The 18,113-nt window shown below is 35.5% G+C and overlaps 1 protein-coding gene across 1 annotated transcript in view; it reads right to left on the reverse strand.

Annotated features, from left to right (window-relative positions):
• The window catches only part of Smc1b (structural maintenance of chromosomes 1B), a 62,832-nt gene that overhangs the window by 22,294 nt on the left and 22,425 nt on the right, over positions 1–18,113 (reverse strand). Inside the window, exons 8-12 of the mRNA XM_074084681.1 lie at positions 14,600–14,682; positions 13,840–14,047; positions 10,790–10,975; positions 9,036–9,215; positions 2,860–3,006 (exon numbers count right to left, since the gene is read on the reverse strand). Of these exons, the coding sequence (XP_073940782.1) occupies positions 2,860–3,006; positions 9,036–9,215; positions 10,790–10,975; positions 13,840–14,047; positions 14,600–14,682 (804 nt within the window). The remainder of the gene's footprint in view (positions 1–2,859; positions 3,007–9,035; positions 9,216–10,789; positions 10,976–13,839; positions 14,048–14,599; positions 14,683–18,113) is intronic.

An 18,113-nucleotide genomic window follows, 5' to 3' on the forward strand; every position in this document is an offset into this window, starting at 1 on the left:
ATCTTGTTAACTCTAGCAGCTTTTGTTGTGAGTGGTATTGGAGATTGAACCCAGGGCCTCATGCTCTACCACTTATGCTACATGTCCCTCGGGCCTTTTGTTTTTTTATTTTGCTTTTAAGATAGGGTCTCAGTGACTTCAGTAACTTTTGTCCAGGCTGGCCTCAAACTCAAGATCCTCCTGAGTAGTTGGGATTATAGGCATGAGCCACCACATCCAGCAAATCTAGTAGCTTTTAAAATACCAGTCTTATCAGCAAGTTTTCTCTTCTTTTTTTAAAGATTTATACAAATTATTTCATTTTGTCTCTTAACTATTTATTATAAATTCAAGACTGCTGAATAATGGTGACAGCAGACATCTACTTCCTGATTTTAATGAAAATTATTTTAGTGTTTCATCATTTAAGTAATTCATTATTACTTTTTTTTTTTTTTGGTACTGGGAATTGAACCCAGAGCCTCACACTGTATCACTTGAGTTACCCTCTCCCCAGCCCTTTTGTTTTTTGTTTTTGATAGGATCTTGCTATCTTTGCCTGTGCTTGCTTTGAATTTATGACCCTCCTGCCTCTGCTTCCCAAGGAGCTGGGATGACAGATGTGTGCCACCATACCTGGTTAATTTCTTTTCTTTTCTTTTTTTTTTTGTAGTGCTGGGGACTGAACCCAAGGCCTTACTCATGCTAGGCAAGCATTCTACCTGAGCTATTAGTATTGAATAAGAGCTACATATTTAAATTGGGACTCACTGTTGAATTTTATCAAATGCCTCTTTTATATCTGATCATATGATTATTTCTCCTGCCTTTAATTCACTAATGTCATAGATTATAATCTGTCATTGTCATAATATATAATGTCATAATTTAAGTAACAAATTTTATCCAGTCAGATGTATTATTTTACTATGTTGATGACTAACATTTTATTTAGAAATTATGTGTTTATATTCATAAGGGAAGCCAGTCTTTAGTTTCTTTTTTTGTACTATCTTTATAGTCCTTGGGTTTGAAGTTTTACAAGCTTTATAAAAGCAGATGGAAAGCCTCCATCTTTTTCTATGACCTAAAATGATTTAAAGAACATTAGAATCCATCTGGTCACACAGTCTTTTTTCAGATTGTGGTAAAATATGTATGTAAAATGTGCAATCAATCTCCAACATCTCTTTTCATCTTGCAAAACAGAAATTCTAAACCCATTAAATAGCTCATCGCTTTCTTCTCCCCAAAGTCCTACTATCATCATTCAACTTTCTATTTCTATGAATTTATCCACTTAGGGACCTCATGGTAATGGAATTATTCAGTATTTGTCCTTTTTGCAACTGGCTTATTTTACTCAGAATAATTTCCTCAAGGTTTATCCATGTTGCAATGGGTGCCAGAATTCTCTTCCTTTTTATAGCTGAATAATAAATGGACAGATCACCCCAGAACCCAAGACACCATTCCTACCCAACTTTCACCTGGTTCAGTGAGATACATAGGAAGAAACTTAATATGGACATGGGTAAGAAGCAAGATTCATTCTAAGTTGCCATCTTCCCAGAACTTTCTCTATACCTATGCTTAAGTTTGTAAAATCTTTAAAAGCTGAATGTATCTATACCCTAGTCTAAAACATAAAATGTGGTCTTACACTTACAGAAAAAGATTCAAGTTAGTCAAGTAACCTTGTCACAGTATCTCCTTGAATTAAAAACTGATAATTTATGTATATAAAAGAATGTTAATAGGAAATGTGAAAAAATAATCTATTGAATTAGTGTCGTTAAGGATGACATTTCAGATAAGTGGGGGATTTTTATAAACTGGTAAGCTTGCAGTAGAAAGAAATATTACTGAGTTTCTTTTGTGATGTTCAAAAGAAGTAGGCCTTCTTCCTTTTCTTTCTTTCTTCTTGGCAATGCTGTGGATCACACTCAGGGCCTCATAGATGCTAGGCAACTTCTCTACCACTGAGTTACATCCCTAGTTCAGAATTAGAGGTCCTTCTAAGCACAACACATTGTAAAATCCAGAAGTTACACAATATTTGTAAGTTTGGATCATGAAAATTAAAACACATATATGAACAAAAAGAACAAAGTCAAATGTTAAACATAACTGGTGATAAAAAGCAATGAACTTTTGGCAAATGTCAAAAACATTAGGCTAAAAAAAAGAAAGGATATATCACACAAGGCCACTTACTGCATGATTCCATCTACATGAAAGCTGAGAAGAGGGGAACTGTAATGACAGGAAGTAGATTGGGTTGCCAGGGCCTAAGGGACTCAAGGGCAAGAGCTGGCTGAACACAAAGGAGTTTGGGAGTGGGAGGGGATGGGAATGCTCTATATCGTAAATGTGGTGCTTGTTACATGACTACTTACATCAGTCAAAACTTTTACGTGAACCGCACACTTAAAACTTGTGACTGTCACTGTATAAAATTACACCCCAATAAAGTCAACTAAGAAGTCAGAGAAAAAGGCTGGATGCAAGTGGCTTACACATGTAATCCTAGCTACTTGGAAAGATGAGACTGGGAAGACCGCAGTTTGAGGCCAGCCTGGGTAAACAGCTTGCCAGAACCCACCTCTACAATAAGCAGAGAAAAATGGACTGGAGGTGTGGCTTAAGCCCTGAGTTCAAACCCAAGTGCCACGAAAAAAAAAAGTCAGAGAAATACAACATATATGAGTAAGGACAATTTACTTATTATATGAACAATTTTTCAAATAGGTAATAAAATAACAATACAAAAATGTGCATGGAAAATGGATAGTTTACAGAATTTATTTGTACCTAAGAATAATTTATATGCAATTGTTCTCCTTAATTTTCCATAAGTTCTATGACATGGATTTATACCTTTAGCTCGTGGACTAGCTGGCTTCTTTTATCTCTTAGACTCTTTAGCTCTTTCTCATCCCAGCATTTAGCTTTGTGTTTTAAGTCACTTGATCCTCCAGAAATCACCCCAGATTTTAAAAATAGTGTTCCATCAAGCGCTACTGTCTGTAAAATAAAAAATAGTTTACTTTGATGTGGCAATTTCTATGCTGAGAATCTGTAGTTTATGAAGGAATACAAGTAATCCACAAACACAAAGCCCATTTTGTTAAGGCCCAAAGTAATCCGAGGTGACAAATTAACAGCAATCACAAAGGTTAAAAGTAAGTTGTGTATTAGTTCCAAACATATTCAATATTGAGAAACAAAAACTATTAATACTTATATTTAATATAAATAGTCTGCATTACAAAATCTTGTGTTTTAAAGGCTCTAAAATACATGTCAGATATTATAAAAATGGCCTTAATTACTTCAGGATACCCAAAATATCACATTCTCCAAAATGAATATAAAACTGAAATCAAGAAAAAAATTTAAATGGAGGCAAGGTATAAAACAGCCTGGAGTAATAGTACTCTAAGTAAGTATGCATATGTCTTACGGAATAAATGAAATCAGCATTTTACAAATGTTTGTGGTTAATAAGTCAAAGTAGGAGACCACCTGTGAGAGGGACTAAAAGCATATAATGTGAGATGACCCCCCCCACCCACAAAAAAAAAAAAGGAAAAAAGGCCAACAAATAGTCTCATTCATTACTTCCTTCAAGATATTCCCTTCCTGACAGCTTTGTCCTGAGATACCCCACATCAGGGACTGGAGCTAGTGAAGTATGGTGCTAACACACAAAGAACTATTCTAAGTAATATATAAACCTAGTGTTACAACAGAAAGTGGTAATAGTAGAAACATACTCAGAGCAATCTGAAAGTATAAAACCGGGGGAGGGTGTCCCAACCTAGCCTGAGGTCCACAGAAGCCTCCCTGAGGAGGTGAAAGATAAAGGCTTCCAACCCTATCTTATCTTAGGTACTAGTTACAGTTAGTTACATTTAACAGAAAACTCAGTTTATTTATCTCTCACAAAATGGAATTCTGGAGAAAGCACTCCAGGGTCCCCAGTTAACAAGAAGCCAGAGCGCTTGTATAACAGTTCTCTACCATCCTTAATACCTGGAGTATGCCTTTCTGGAAGAGCCGGGGGAGCCCTTTCCTCCCAGGTGTTAGAGCTGCTCATTAGAGCTGCACTGGCCCTTAGAAAGAACACTAGGTCTCTACCTGACACCAGCAGCAGTGGCCATAGAGACTGAACTTCTGTTGCTAAGTTCTGGTCTAGTCAGACAACTTTCTTGAGCAGTAATCCCACTTGGACAAACTAAGTTTACTCTTCTGATTTCCTCATGTAGTATGGAGCAGTTTCTCTTTCCTAGAATATGTTCAGCTCATGCTGCTTTTGTCTAGCCAAAGCACACCTCTCTATGGAATGAAAGGTGAGGAATCACACAGGCTCCACTGCTTCTCTGCTTCTGGTCCTCAATAAAACTGACTTTACCAGTACACTGTCTATGTATGTCTGTTATGTGAACATCTTCAAAGTTATCACGCATCCAAGATGACCCCCAGAGTTTTCTTTTGGTCACCGTGCCTGTGTTTCAAGAAAGACAGGAAGAGCCCAACCAAGAAACTTTCCTGGCAGGCCTTCCAATGACTTCCATTACATCCAAATGTCCACTCCTAGCCCTTCCCACAAAAAAGTCAAGGTTCTGAAGAAGAGGGCAAAGAGAGGTGTTAATCATGCAGTTTTGGCCTCTGACACAAACAAGTAGGAGGGAGATAGGGGAGTGGTGGGATGCTGGCAGTGGGGCACAGATGAGTAACACAGCCTGTGAATGAGTTTGCATGTGTCACAGGGATGGGCTGGGGAAAGAAGGGGCATAAAAGAGTTTGGAATTCCTGGGAAGAGTTGAGGAGTAAGAGATGAAGCTAGCAGACAGGCCAGATCATGGAGAAATTTATAAGACATCAAAGAAAGAAGGTGGATGGAATTCCAATGATGACTAGTGGAGCATAGAGAGGGAATGAGGAGAAACAGAGAGGGGCTTAGATGGATGGCGCTGGTAATTATTTGGAAAATGGATTGGAATAAGCAAAGCCAGCAGTCACCACCTCTGAAGGAATTCCCAGTAACACCCAGGGTGAAGAAAAGGAAGATTTGAGAAATACTTAAAGAGAGAATATTTGGGAAACAACAGAATTTCACTCATTTGGCTGGAAGAGTGGAACCAAAAGCTGAGTTGAAGAATACAAATGATTAATCAAGATTTAGTAAACAGAAAATGAATTTAGTTTCAGATCATACTTGATGTCTGAAAGTTTACTTGTTTTATTTATGTACTTTTTATTTTATTTGCTTATTTTATTACTTTATTTTACTTATTCATAACAAATATTTTCTGTGAAAATTTAATTCTCATAGATTATAATAAAAATTTTACTGTAGACAAAAGCTACAAATACTAATTAAAAGAGACAAGAACTGATCCTAGGTGAAAAAGAACAAAGTATAATTAATAATTTAGACTATTAAAGTAAGAAATTACTGACTAGGTGTGGTGGCTCATGCCTGTAATTCCAGCTACTCTGGAAGTGGAGGTCTGGAGGATTGTAGTTCAAAGCCAGCCCAGGCAAAAAGTTAGAGAGTCCCCATCTCAACCAGTAAGTTGGGAGTGGTGGCTGTCATTCCAGCTATATAGGAAGGAAGGATTGGGGTCTAGGCCTGCCTAGGCAAAAATGCAAGACCCTATTCCAAAAAACAAAGCAAAAAGGATGGGGTTGGTGTGGCTCAAATGATAAAGCGCCTGCCCCGAGCTAAAATCAAAGTACCGCAAATATAAAAAAACATGGGAGAAATTACTGAATGCAATTAAATAAGGAAAATGTATTACTATAAATATTGGGATTGGTAATTGACCATTTGCAATAAAAAAGCTAATACACATATCTAACAATACACATCAAAATAATTCCAGACAGATTTAAATTAGAATATAAAAAGTAAAACCACTGAAAAAAGGTGAAGAAAATTTAAGTAAATATATATTTGCTCTAATAGTAAAGATCTAATTATATGTATAAAAACAACGCAATAAAATGACCAGGACCCAGGCCAGCCTAGGCATAAACATGAGACCCTACTCAAAAAAAAAAGCTGACTAAAATTTTGAAATACTGTTCAGAATAAGATACAACCCATTATGAACAAGAGAAAAACCATAAATATTTGTTAAATGAAGGAATGAACAGTTATGTTCATGTGACTTTTTAAAATTGACCATGCAATCTCTAAAAATCCATTTTACAGGTATATAAAAATCAACTTCCATATTAAGTAGCAAAATAAAGAAGACACCTTAATAGCTAACTTAATACACCTGCTTAAGCTTCGGACGTAGAAATTGGTGATGGTGATTACTGAAAGACAGTGATCACATTATCATTACTATTATCACTGAGAGAAGCACCAAAATGTATGCAACACTGTTAGAGAAATGAATGCATTGAACACTGGGAATTTTTTATAAGAATACCTTGTTTTGTATTAATTTCCAATTCTGGACATTCTAGACAAATGTCAATAGTAAAGCGACTACTACTCTTTGAGAGCTATTTGTCAGATAACCCCATAACAGCACTATACCTGTTATTCCATCTAAGTTTCATGGCCCTATGAAACAGATACTATTATTTTCCCAGTTTCAGATGAGAAAAGCTAAGATGAGGGGTTTGGAAAGTTGCCTAAAGCCACATAACTAAATACTAAGTAGCATAATTGCTCTTATTTTATGGGTTCTGCCCATCAATACTATGCTATACTTCATCACAAATGTAATTTAAAAATTGCATCAAAAGGCATAGGTAATTATTTTCTGAATAGGACACCAACTGCCCAGGAAATACGAGCAAAAATTGACAAATGGGACTGCATCAAATTAAAAAGTTTCTGCACATCAAAATAAAGTTACCATAATCAAGAGACACCCCACAGAGTGGAAGAAAATCTTCACCAGCTATTCAACAGATAAGGGATTAATATCCAGAATTACAAGTATCTAAAAAAAAAAAACTAAACAGCAAAAGAATAATCCAGTTAATAAACTGGCAAATTGAACAGGTAGTTCTCAGAAGAATAAATACAAATGCTAAAAAACACATGATAAATAAGCAGCATTCTTAGCCATAAAGAAAATGCAGATCAAAACCACACCAAGATTCCATCTCGCCCCAGTCAGGCTGACAATTATCCAGAAAACAACCAACCAAAAATATTGGCAAGGGTTGTGAGGGAAAATGGTGTTGGTGGAATATAAACTAGTGCAACCACTATGAAATCAGTATAAAGGTTCCTCAAAAAAATAAAAATAGACTTATCTTTCACCCTGTCATACCACTCTTGGGCATACATGCAAAGGAATGTAAATCAATATCCAAGAGAGATACCTGCATACCTATGTTTAGTACAGCTCTCTTCACAACAGGCAAACTGTGGAAATAGCCAAGGTGCCCAACAACTGATGAATGAATAAAGAAAATACGGAGTTGTGTGTGTGTGCACGTGTGTATACACATACCATAGAATATTATTCAGCCATAAAGAAAAATGAAATGATGTCATTTGTAGGAAAATGGATGGAACTGGAGATCATCATGCTGAGCCAGATAAGCCAAGCTCAAAGGCAAACTACTGCAAGTTCTCACTCATTTGTGATACCTTGACTTAAAATGATGATGATGACAATAATAATAATGGAACGTGAATGCACACAGGGGACCGTGGGGGGCAGTGGGAGGGGAGAGGAGGAAAGGACAGGACACTGAGGGTGGAAATGATGGAAGTATGCTAGATGTATACATATGAAAACAGCAAAATGAAACCCACCAACACTGAAAAGGGGGGAGGGGGAAAGGAGGGCTGGGAATACAATGGAGAGAGAACCTGTTCAAGTACATAGTATGCATTTATAAAAGTATCATAATGAAATGCCCTCATTATCAATGCTAACTCAAAAATGAAAAGTAAGTATCAATGTAGATAGGGACAATGTATTTTTAGTGCAATGTGCACTCAATTTTGTAACATGCCTTTTTCACTTGTCAGTGTGCTGCAGACAATTTTCAATGTGGTTTATGTGGATTTTCCTTTTTCCACTTATTGGCTGCACAGTGTTCAACTGCATGAGTAATTTATTTTATTACAGTTCATTTCAGCAACAGTGCCCAAAACATAGAAAACTCAATAAATATTGGCTTTTACATTCACACACGTATTTCTTTTATCTCCTTACTTATACTTCTCATTCCTAAAATTATTTATGTTTTGTATTTTTCTTAGGTACAGATTTCCAGAAATATGTGTATTTTAAAGAATAAACTCTATTGATCAAATCTATTAAAAAAAACTATGTCGGATTATTTGCTGAGCTAAATACAAATTATTCAGGTGAGAACAAAACAGTATTTTTTTTCTTTATTCATATGTGCATACATTGTTGGGGACATTTCTCCCCCCTGGCCCCTCAAAACAGTATTTTTAAAACCAAAATATTTTCTTTTTAATTTTTTTAGCACACTTTATCCCAAAAGACAAAATTATTCTCTTAAGAGTAGTCTGTAATTTCATTTTAGTTGTGCTGTTATAAATTCAGTTGTATTAAACCTTGAATGTATAAAAGAACAGTTAGCATCTCCACTAAGCTATGTTAAGAATCCAGAATATAAAGTAAGCACCTAAAACCTTTTCTGTTATTCAAAATACCATGTACTTGTACAGGCAAATGCAGGGAAAATCCAGGGTTCAGCAAGGACATTTATTCCATATAAAGAAAAAAAATCAACTGCCTTAAGATACTGATAAATCTAATTTCTAAAATACAACTTATGATGTTGGGAAATGCTATAGAAGTTAATTTTTTAAAAAGTCAACTAAAAATTTTAAAAACCTGAAAGCCATAATTACCTTAGGCTCTATGTTGTTTTTCCTTATAAAAGAGAACATATGAAAGCATACAGAAGTGTGTGTGTGTGTGTGTGTGTGTGTGTGTGTAAGAGAGAGAGAGAGAGAGAGAGAGACAGAGAACGAGCTTATAAATTCCGTTTCGACTTATCTAGAAGGTCAATCCAAGTCTCTTTCTTACTTTCCGTCTTTCAGGCCCACCGAATGCAGTGTGTCTTGCTTCTTCTACAGTTTCAAAGACAAGGCCATTTCCACACACAAACTGAATCACTTTCTTCAGTTGAGGAAACTGAGTCTTTATAACATCAATCATCATTTTACAGCCTTTAATCTCCCTTAGCCTTTCATTAATTGGCTTGATCTAAAAGGTTTAAAAATACTTGATATATTAGTCATACTAAAACAAAAACCAAATGTTCATTACATTCTTTCTCACAAAACATGAGAAGCATGACAGCAAAAGATTCACAGTTATATGCAGTAAGTTTGACAAGAACATGATAAACTATATCTCATTGTCTCATGAAAAATATGAAAACTTCATTAAAGCTAGAAGATAGAACTTTCAGATTTAACTCTGCCACTAACCAGCTGGTACATAAGAAGTGCTCCATGCTCTCCAAATCATAAAATCTAGTGGAAAATAGAACCTATTTAGGTAAGTATCAAAAGAGCAATATAATGCTATTGAGCTTAAAAACCACTTTAGGCTTAACTGATCAGGAAAGCACTCAGATCTTCTTTGACATGACTTTCAGGCTCAGTCTATAAATCAAAAAAGTATCTGCAATGTATTACTGAAAATCAGCAAGTATGATCTCACATTTGTTAAACAAAACAAAAATACTACACACAAGTAAAATGTGTGTGTATGTATATGTGTATAAACTGAGTGTATAGAAAAGCAGTCTAAAGTAGTTACTATTAAAGAATTGGATACTGAGAAGAGGTACAAGTATTCCCTTTATATTTAATATACTTCTGCATAATATTTTTAAAATGTTTCCCTTAAAAATAAGTAAAAGAAAACTTTAATAGACAGATGAATTATGATAAGAAGTCTCAGTGGGCATAGGTGTGAGCAAACTTGTAGAAGTACAAAAGGCAGGTCTGGCTATGAAAAACACCAGTTACCATTTGCTGAGCCTCTCTTCTGTGCAGGTGCTATGCAAGGTGGCAATTCCTTGCAATGATCCAGTAAGGTGAGGACTTACTCCTCAATTTCATAAAGAAACTAAAGTTCAGAAGAATGAAGAATCCACTAGTAGAGCTATTTAGGAGCAGATGAGATTCAGGCTCAGGGCAGTACATCTCTAGGGCATATGCTCTGACACACAATACACTCTGCCTATAGTTCAGGGTTGTGACTGGTGAATGGAATAGAACATTCTCTTTAGTGGGCAATGAAAAATCACTGAAGGATAATGATCATATGGCAGAGTTCCAGCCTTAGGAATTTAGATTCTGAATATGCTAAGGTATCTCAATACATCATACTTCAAGACTCAAAATTTCACCTGCTCCATGAAGAGCTGATGCACTGGATCAAATTATTTACAACTGAAACTGAGTTGCCATTTTACCAACAGACTATATGTTTATTTATATTCTATACTTTGCTATAAAATATATTGCTGGCTAGTAGACAGAGTGGTGTACTGCTGAAGGAATAGAACCAAGGATATTAGGGTAGAATCATGTCAAAACTAAGCAGAATTATGGCAAAACTAGATCAGCAAAAAATGACATGTACTAGGAAATATAGCAACAACTTGACATTATTCTTTATCTGTCAACTCATTACCACCAGCCATTTGAATGACTGGCTGTCATCCAAGCTATGACTTTTTTTCTCCATATCTACCATAGTTTTAGGCAATAAAGATGCACTTAGTCAAGATTTGGTCACTACTCAAAACATTACAAATTTCTTACATCCAGGTAATCTAGAGCAAGGAACGTCTCAGGCTCAGCTCTTTCCTCCTTCAGAAATCGAATGCAATCTCTTGCTACCTTTTCAGAGGCTACAATAATGGCAACCAGGTACCGGCCGAAAAGCTTAGTCACAGCCAGCTGATACTTCTTATGAATAGGATGACACAGGTCAAGCAGTCTTCCAAACTTAACAGATTTCAAAAAATGAAAGGAAAACAAATATATTAGTGAGGAACATATAATTCATTACTTTCTAATGTAATGAAGCTGCAAAGACAAAAATTTATTTTATAAAATTATACATATAATTTAATACAGTCTCATTCAAATTAATCTAAGATTCACTATGAAATGCTGATGTAAGGGTGTTACATTACATTAAAAAAAATAGTATTAGGGCTGGAGGCGTGACTCAAGTGGTACAACACTTGCTTAGCAAGAGTAAGTCCCTCAGTTCAAACCCCACTACTACCAAAGAAAAAAGATCCTAAAAAAAAGACAATAGTATTAAAATGAAGTTTTACCAAAGTGTTAACATATTTTATAAAAGTACAGTAATTAAATAATTTAATTCCCGTATTTGATAAGAATCTATGAGGAACTGAGCTAGATACTACTCAACAAAACAATACTCTCTAACTTCAAAATTTTCAGTCTAGGCAGGGAGAAAGACATAGACAATCATAATCATACGAACATACAAACAGAACTAGACACTGACAGAGTGTAGAGTGCTCTGAAGTATATAACAGGGTACTTAGGTTGGCCTAAGAAGTCAGGAAAGGCTTCCCAGAAAGTGTTATTTGAGCTAAGATCTAAAGAACCATCAAGAATCAAAGCGAAGGACGTTCAAAATCTTTGCTAAAAAATATCTGGTTATCAACCATCCTGAACCAATGGTTCCTAGAATATGTGAAGCTTTAATTTTTGTATCTTTGGGCTCTTTCTTCCATCTGTTGACTTCACTTTAAGACATACCATTTTCTTTTGATAGATCATCAGTCTTTCATATCTATTCTCTCTACTCTAATTGTTTAAATCTCTGAAGACTTCTCCATTCATTTGTCATTACTTCAAGCCCTTCTTTTGGGTCAATGATTTGATTTTCAGCTGTGTAATCCTTGCTGAAATAATTTATTTATTAATTGTGAATTAATTATTATTCAGTAATTATGAATGATCTTGGATTTGTTTTCTGGGCTCTACATTACTTTTTCATTTTAATGTTTAAAACATTTTCAAATGTTTTACACATTTGAATCCACTAATTATTAAATTATTAAATTGTCCATAGCACAAAACATCTATACGGAGATTGTTCTGTAACCTTCTAGACTGGGCTCTTTGACTTTCTCTATTATTATTATATTTGCTATATGACCCCTTGCTTATGTTTCATGTGGGCAGCTCTGTTCAGACCTTTCACTTGCTGTGATGGACAACTTCTGGATTCCCTTCCCACAGAACTGAGGTAGTTACCTCCTTTGAGCAACAGGTGATGGGACACACATTTCCTATTCTACTCACTTTCTTATCAGCAAAGGGCTTGGAGAGCAGGGGTATGTGAGGGCTCAGTCAATGCTTTGCAAAAAAACACTTCGCTTGAATATCTGGTTCTGTTCTCTCTCCTGAGTTTTTAATTCAGTTTTCTATACCAAGTCTCTCTTGAGGTAGGAAGACAAACCTCATTTTGGAGAGAAGGATTCAAAATGGTCTCTCAAATTAATGAGGAGCCCTAATGTCTTCCCTTCCATCAGACAGCATTAAAGGTTTACATTCCCTAGTTCACAAGTTTTAAAATATAACTCCCTCCAGTTAGAAGAAGAAAAGGAAACAAATACATAGGCTTACTTCTTGTTAGGTTAAGGGATTCCAAGTGAGATTTCTCAGAATTAGTCAGTCAGTTTGGCTTTTGCAGAGGTCAGAACAAGCAATGCTATATTTCAATCTGTTTTTTCTTGTGTATGTGTGGTACTGGGGTTTGAACTCAGGGCATTTACCTTGAGCCACTCTGCCAGCCCTTTTGGTGTTGAGTATTTTTGAGATAGGGTCTTGTGAACTATTTGCCTGGGATGGCTTTGAACTGCAATCCTCCTGATCTTTGCCTCCTGAGTAGCTAGAATTACAGGCGTGAGCCACCAGCACCTGGTTTATTTCAATCTTTTTTTTTTTTTTGTAAAAAAACAAAACAAAACTATGGACTACTGCCATTTTCTGAAGTTTACAGCACTTAGGTTGTCCAGCTGTGAAACTAGTGTTTTTTATTTTTTATGACTTTTTCTCATTTTGTTAGGAATTGAGGAAACAAGCCCTATTCCTCTGCCTTTATACAGAAGTCAAAACAAATAGTTAAGAATCAGAAAGTCAAAAAAAGAAAGATGCTGCAAAGGAGATGAAGATGAGTGGCTATGGAAGTTTGGTACCATAGAGGCCAATGGAGGTGCTTTGAAACAAGTGTCAAATCTAAAAACAGACTATTGCAACATAAGGAATGCAGGGTACACTGAATGAGTGACAAGTCAGATGCCAGACCCCTGATACCAAAGAAAATAATGCTGTGAGGTGGACACCCTAAGCAACAGGGGTATGACTGTATATGACTAATGAAACATGCTTAGGAATACTGGATATAGTCAGATTTAGAAGATAAAAATGTGCCAAATGATGACGGCTTAAAAATTATTTTTAAAAAACTGAAGCCATGAAGAACTTGAGGTTTGAGGTTATCTTTCTGGGAGACCCAGATTACTTCATGTCACCTGTGTCCTTTAGGGATACTGGCCATATTGTATACTGATGGGAAATGTGTTCACGTCAATGCTTTTTCCCAAGAATTGCTTATCTAAACACTCTAATGGAAGTTAATTACATATTACCCTGATTATTGCTATATTTTAAATATAAATAAATGGTCAAATACAAAACTTAAAAGATTTCTGACATAATTTTGCATCTTAATGTTGGTAATACTTCTAATCTTGAATTAGAAGATTATTTTCATCAAAAGAGAACTTAACCTTTCGTTTTAATAAACTATTCATTCAAAGTACCACTGAATCTGGGTAAAGCCTCTTAAGGTGTTCCAGAACTTCAGCTCTCTTCTGCTGACGTTTCCCCTCGTGGTTATCAATTCCAGCATTCTGCAATTCAGTACTAAGAAGGTTTAATTCTTCATTAACTTCAGACATTCTTGATTTTGACTTTTCAATTTCATCCATCAGGGTTTCCTCTTGTTGTTTTTTCTCTTTCAAGGAATCCCTACATAGTAATAACAACAGATTATGTAGTAAAAAGAGAAACCAAAATTTAGGAACTACCAAGTACAACATAATCTTGTCTGGCACTGTAGGAGACTAAAACAGTGCTCTATTAAAAAAATACAATATACCTAACAACAAATATGAGCAAAAGAGTTTTTGATCATTCTTTGTTGATTCAAAACATACGTATTTCTAGATAATGCTTGAGTAAGGATCACTAAAGCCAGAACAATTATCATAAGCTTAATAAGAAGGAAATATCAAATAAAAATGCTTAGTGGTAGAATATCTAGGCTGTATTAGCTTTTGTAACACAACTTATTACTTCTTTATAAATACCAATACCAAAAGAAAATTTAAGCTCCAGCACTGTTACACTGTTTTCAAATTTTAAATATTTTACTATATAGTTAAGCATAATCTTTAACAGTCTATAATAAAACAGAGAACAATGGAGAGTATGACACAGTGGGAGCATTCATCTGATGTACACAAATATTCTGGACTCTTAAGATGTAAGAAAGCTGCAGGCTTTTTTTCCTCCACCTACATGCATGACTTCGTATACTCTTCCAACTTCTCTATTCGCTTTTTATGATCTTCTATTTGCTCTTTTATTTGTTTTAGATTTCCCTAAAATAAAAGATAAAATCTAAAATCAATCATGACAATTACAAATCAGTAAAAATTATAAGCCTAGAATTTATTATATAATAAGCTATCATAAATTTGAGAATACCAAATATAATTATATGAAAATATTTATGAGAACTTTTTTTTTTGTAGTACTAGAGTTTGAACTCAGGGCTTTGCACTTGCTATGCAGGCATTCTACCACTTGAGCCACATCTCCAGCCCTTTTATCTGTGGTTACTGTTGAGATGGGGGTCTTGATTTTTTGGAGGAGGGAAGCCTGGGATGGCCTTAAACCACAATCCTCATGATCTCAGCCTCCCAAGTAGCTAGGATTATAGGTGTGAATCACTGGCACCTGGCTGTGAGAATAAATTTTAATTTTGAAAACTTATTTACAAATTATTAAATTTGAAAATGTGATATACAGGGGTTTTTTTTGTGTGTGGGACTAGGGTTTGAACTCAGGACTTCACACTTGCAAACCAGGCACTCTACTGCCTAAGCCACACCTATAGTTTTTATATACAGCTTTAAAGTCACAGAAATCAGGGTTCAAACCATGATGCCACCATTTGCTAAATCTTTGGTCTTCAGTGATTTCACTCTGGTAAATTCAAACATTAAGCAGATTATTTTGAAATACCAATATAGTTCTTACCTTGGACAGAGAGAATGATCATTGTGATTAACAGTGGAGAGTAACAATAATCCATAAACTTACAGAGCAACTAACAAGGATAGGGAGAAGACCAACTAACAAGGATGGGAGAGGACCTCAAAAAAAGTCTTGCTGTATTTACTTTTTTATCATTAAATCCAAATACTGAAGTCCCCCTTGCCTGAGGAGGATAAGTTTTGAGACATTCAACAGATGTACTGAATCTATACATAACCATGTTTTTTCCTATACATATATACCTCTGAGAAAGTTTGATTTATAAATAAGGTATGGTAATAGATTAATAATAATAACAAAAGTGTGTTATAAATAGAAGTTATTTAAAACTTATGAATTGTTTATTTCTGGAATTTCCCATTTGGTATTTATAGACCATGGATAACTGAGACCATGGATGGAGAGGAGGGTGCTATAGTATCATCTAATTTATCCTGTGATGAACGAGCAAGATTAGTCTGCCTTAGTCCATTACTAAATGATCTGAAACCAAGCATATACAGAAAAAAAGGCAAAAAAAGTAAACCAGTCACATGCAAAAGTAAAAAACAATTCTCAGTATACAACACTAGGAAAGAGGAGAAATACCAGTTTTCAAGTGATAAAGGACAGACATATCTAAACAAACATCTGTCATGATAGGTGTCAGTTACAAAAGTGAGTTGCTTTTTTGAAGGAGCTCATACATGTTGAAATTAAAAGTTCATATTAAAATTCTATTTCTCACTTAAGAATTCCATTCAAAGAGGAAAAAGCAGACTAGTTAGTGATAAGTACCAAGTTCAGTGAACTGGGAACACCTGTATCTGTGCCTTTACTCTGGCCACCCCCAGAGCCTGTATAGTGTCAGATGAGTCCCTTTAAGTCATTGCTTTAACCTGTAGCTGGGTTTCTTATGGGTTACCACCTAATGGCCTGGAACAAATTCAGGCATGCCTAAATTGAAGAATAGGCTTTACTGGAGAAAATATAAAACGCAAAGCTCAATAAGAAAAGGTACAGGCCTCCTTTCCTCTTACCACCCCACAGGTGTGTCAGGGTCTGAGTGATCCAATATGGATGATCAGACTACCTAGAGTGCCTAACAGACACTCTAGATCTGATGTCCTGTCTCATGAGGCAAGGTGTTTGGGAAAACCAACTATTGCCCAGCACCAGAGGTCTCAGGACCTGTGGAAAATTAGAGACTCCTTACTGTGTGTAAAAGGAGTCATCAGGTCAAGTTTGGGCATGAGTCTTCTCTATCTCTCTTGACCCTAGTTTGTTACTGATTCTTTTTTTATATTCAAAAGACAACAACAATTCAATCAACACTTCTGACTTCTAGTAACTGCAAGGTTTACAATGGATGTGATTATGAATCCTGCCTTTAAGAAACTTTTGGTCTCACAGAGCTGTATCAATAAATTGCAATTTTGTGCAATCTGATAAGAGCCTTGAACTGATGCAAATTAAGAACAATGAGTAATTATAAAAGGAAAAAATTATTTTTGGCTCTTTTCTGGAGGTAGTGTGAGAAGAAAAAGAGGTAGAGGAAAGGCTTGATGGTGTGGTAACTAAAGAATTTAACATGCAAAGATGAGTAAACTACTCAAAAAAGAAATTAGCATGCATAAAGACAAAAATGTGCAATATGTATTTTCAGAAGTTAGGGTATCGTTCTATAACATGATACAAATTACACAATTACATAAATGCAAATAAAATAATCCCTGCTATGTTACCACACCTTTATTTTTCACCTTATACAAAATGCCTCTTCTGTTCAGAGGACTACCATATATTGCAACTTTCATAATTGCTTGTATTTTCATTAGTCAGATCATAAAAAGACCAAAATGATACCATATATTGTAAGGGTTAAAGATTCATGCTGCAAACAAAGTTTGAAAGCAAATCCCAGTTCTTCTACTTATTAGCTTAGCCAAGTAACTTAGTCATCTTGTGCTTTGGTTTGATCATCAGTGAAATACATTACTTCAATGCAATTGAGATCCATCAGTAAACAAAACAAACATCCCCATTCTTGTGGGGTTTACATTCTAGAGGGTGAAGGTAGACAAAGAGAGTAAGTATTAAATATTATGTTAGGAGGATAATGCCAAGGAAAGGACAGAAGTGCAGAGGGTACTAACTTTAAATTGGGTAGGTACGATAGGCCTCATTCAGAAGGGAACATCTGAGCAGACTGTAGGAAGTGAGGGAGTTAAAAATGAAGACATGCAGGGAAAGGGTGTTTCAAACAGAGGAATAAGCAGTGTCAAATCCCTCAGGAAGAAACAGTCCTGGTGTTTTCCAAAAGATCAAACAGTCAGACCATAGAGGAGGTAAAACAGGAAAAGAAGAGGTTTGAGAGGTAAACGGGGTGGAGAAGCAAGTAGATGTAGGCCATTTAAGGATTTTGACAACTGGAGAATTTGAAAAAGAGCTACATTAACGATTTGATTTAGATAGTAAAGTCATTACTTTGGCTGCTATGCTGAGACTACTGTGTAGGATACAAGACTGGAAACAAAGAAATCTGGTAGGCTATGACACTGATCTAAACCCCAAAATATGGTGATTTGGACAGTAGAAATGCAAAGAAATAATCATATGCTTGGTATATATATATATATTTTTTTTTTTTGAAGGTAGACTCAATAGTTTCCTAAAAGTCAAAGGTGGGCTCCACAATTTCAGCTTCAGCAACTAGTAAGATGGAACTGTCATCACCAGAGAGGAAAAGATTCTGTGTGGAGTACCTTTTGGT

The sequence above is a fragment of the Castor canadensis genome, chromosome 8, assembly GCF_047511655.1.
Source record: "Castor canadensis chromosome 8, mCasCan1.hap1v2, whole genome shotgun sequence".
In the NCBI taxonomy this organism is placed as follows: Eukaryota; Metazoa; Chordata; class Mammalia; order Rodentia; family Castoridae; genus Castor; species Castor canadensis.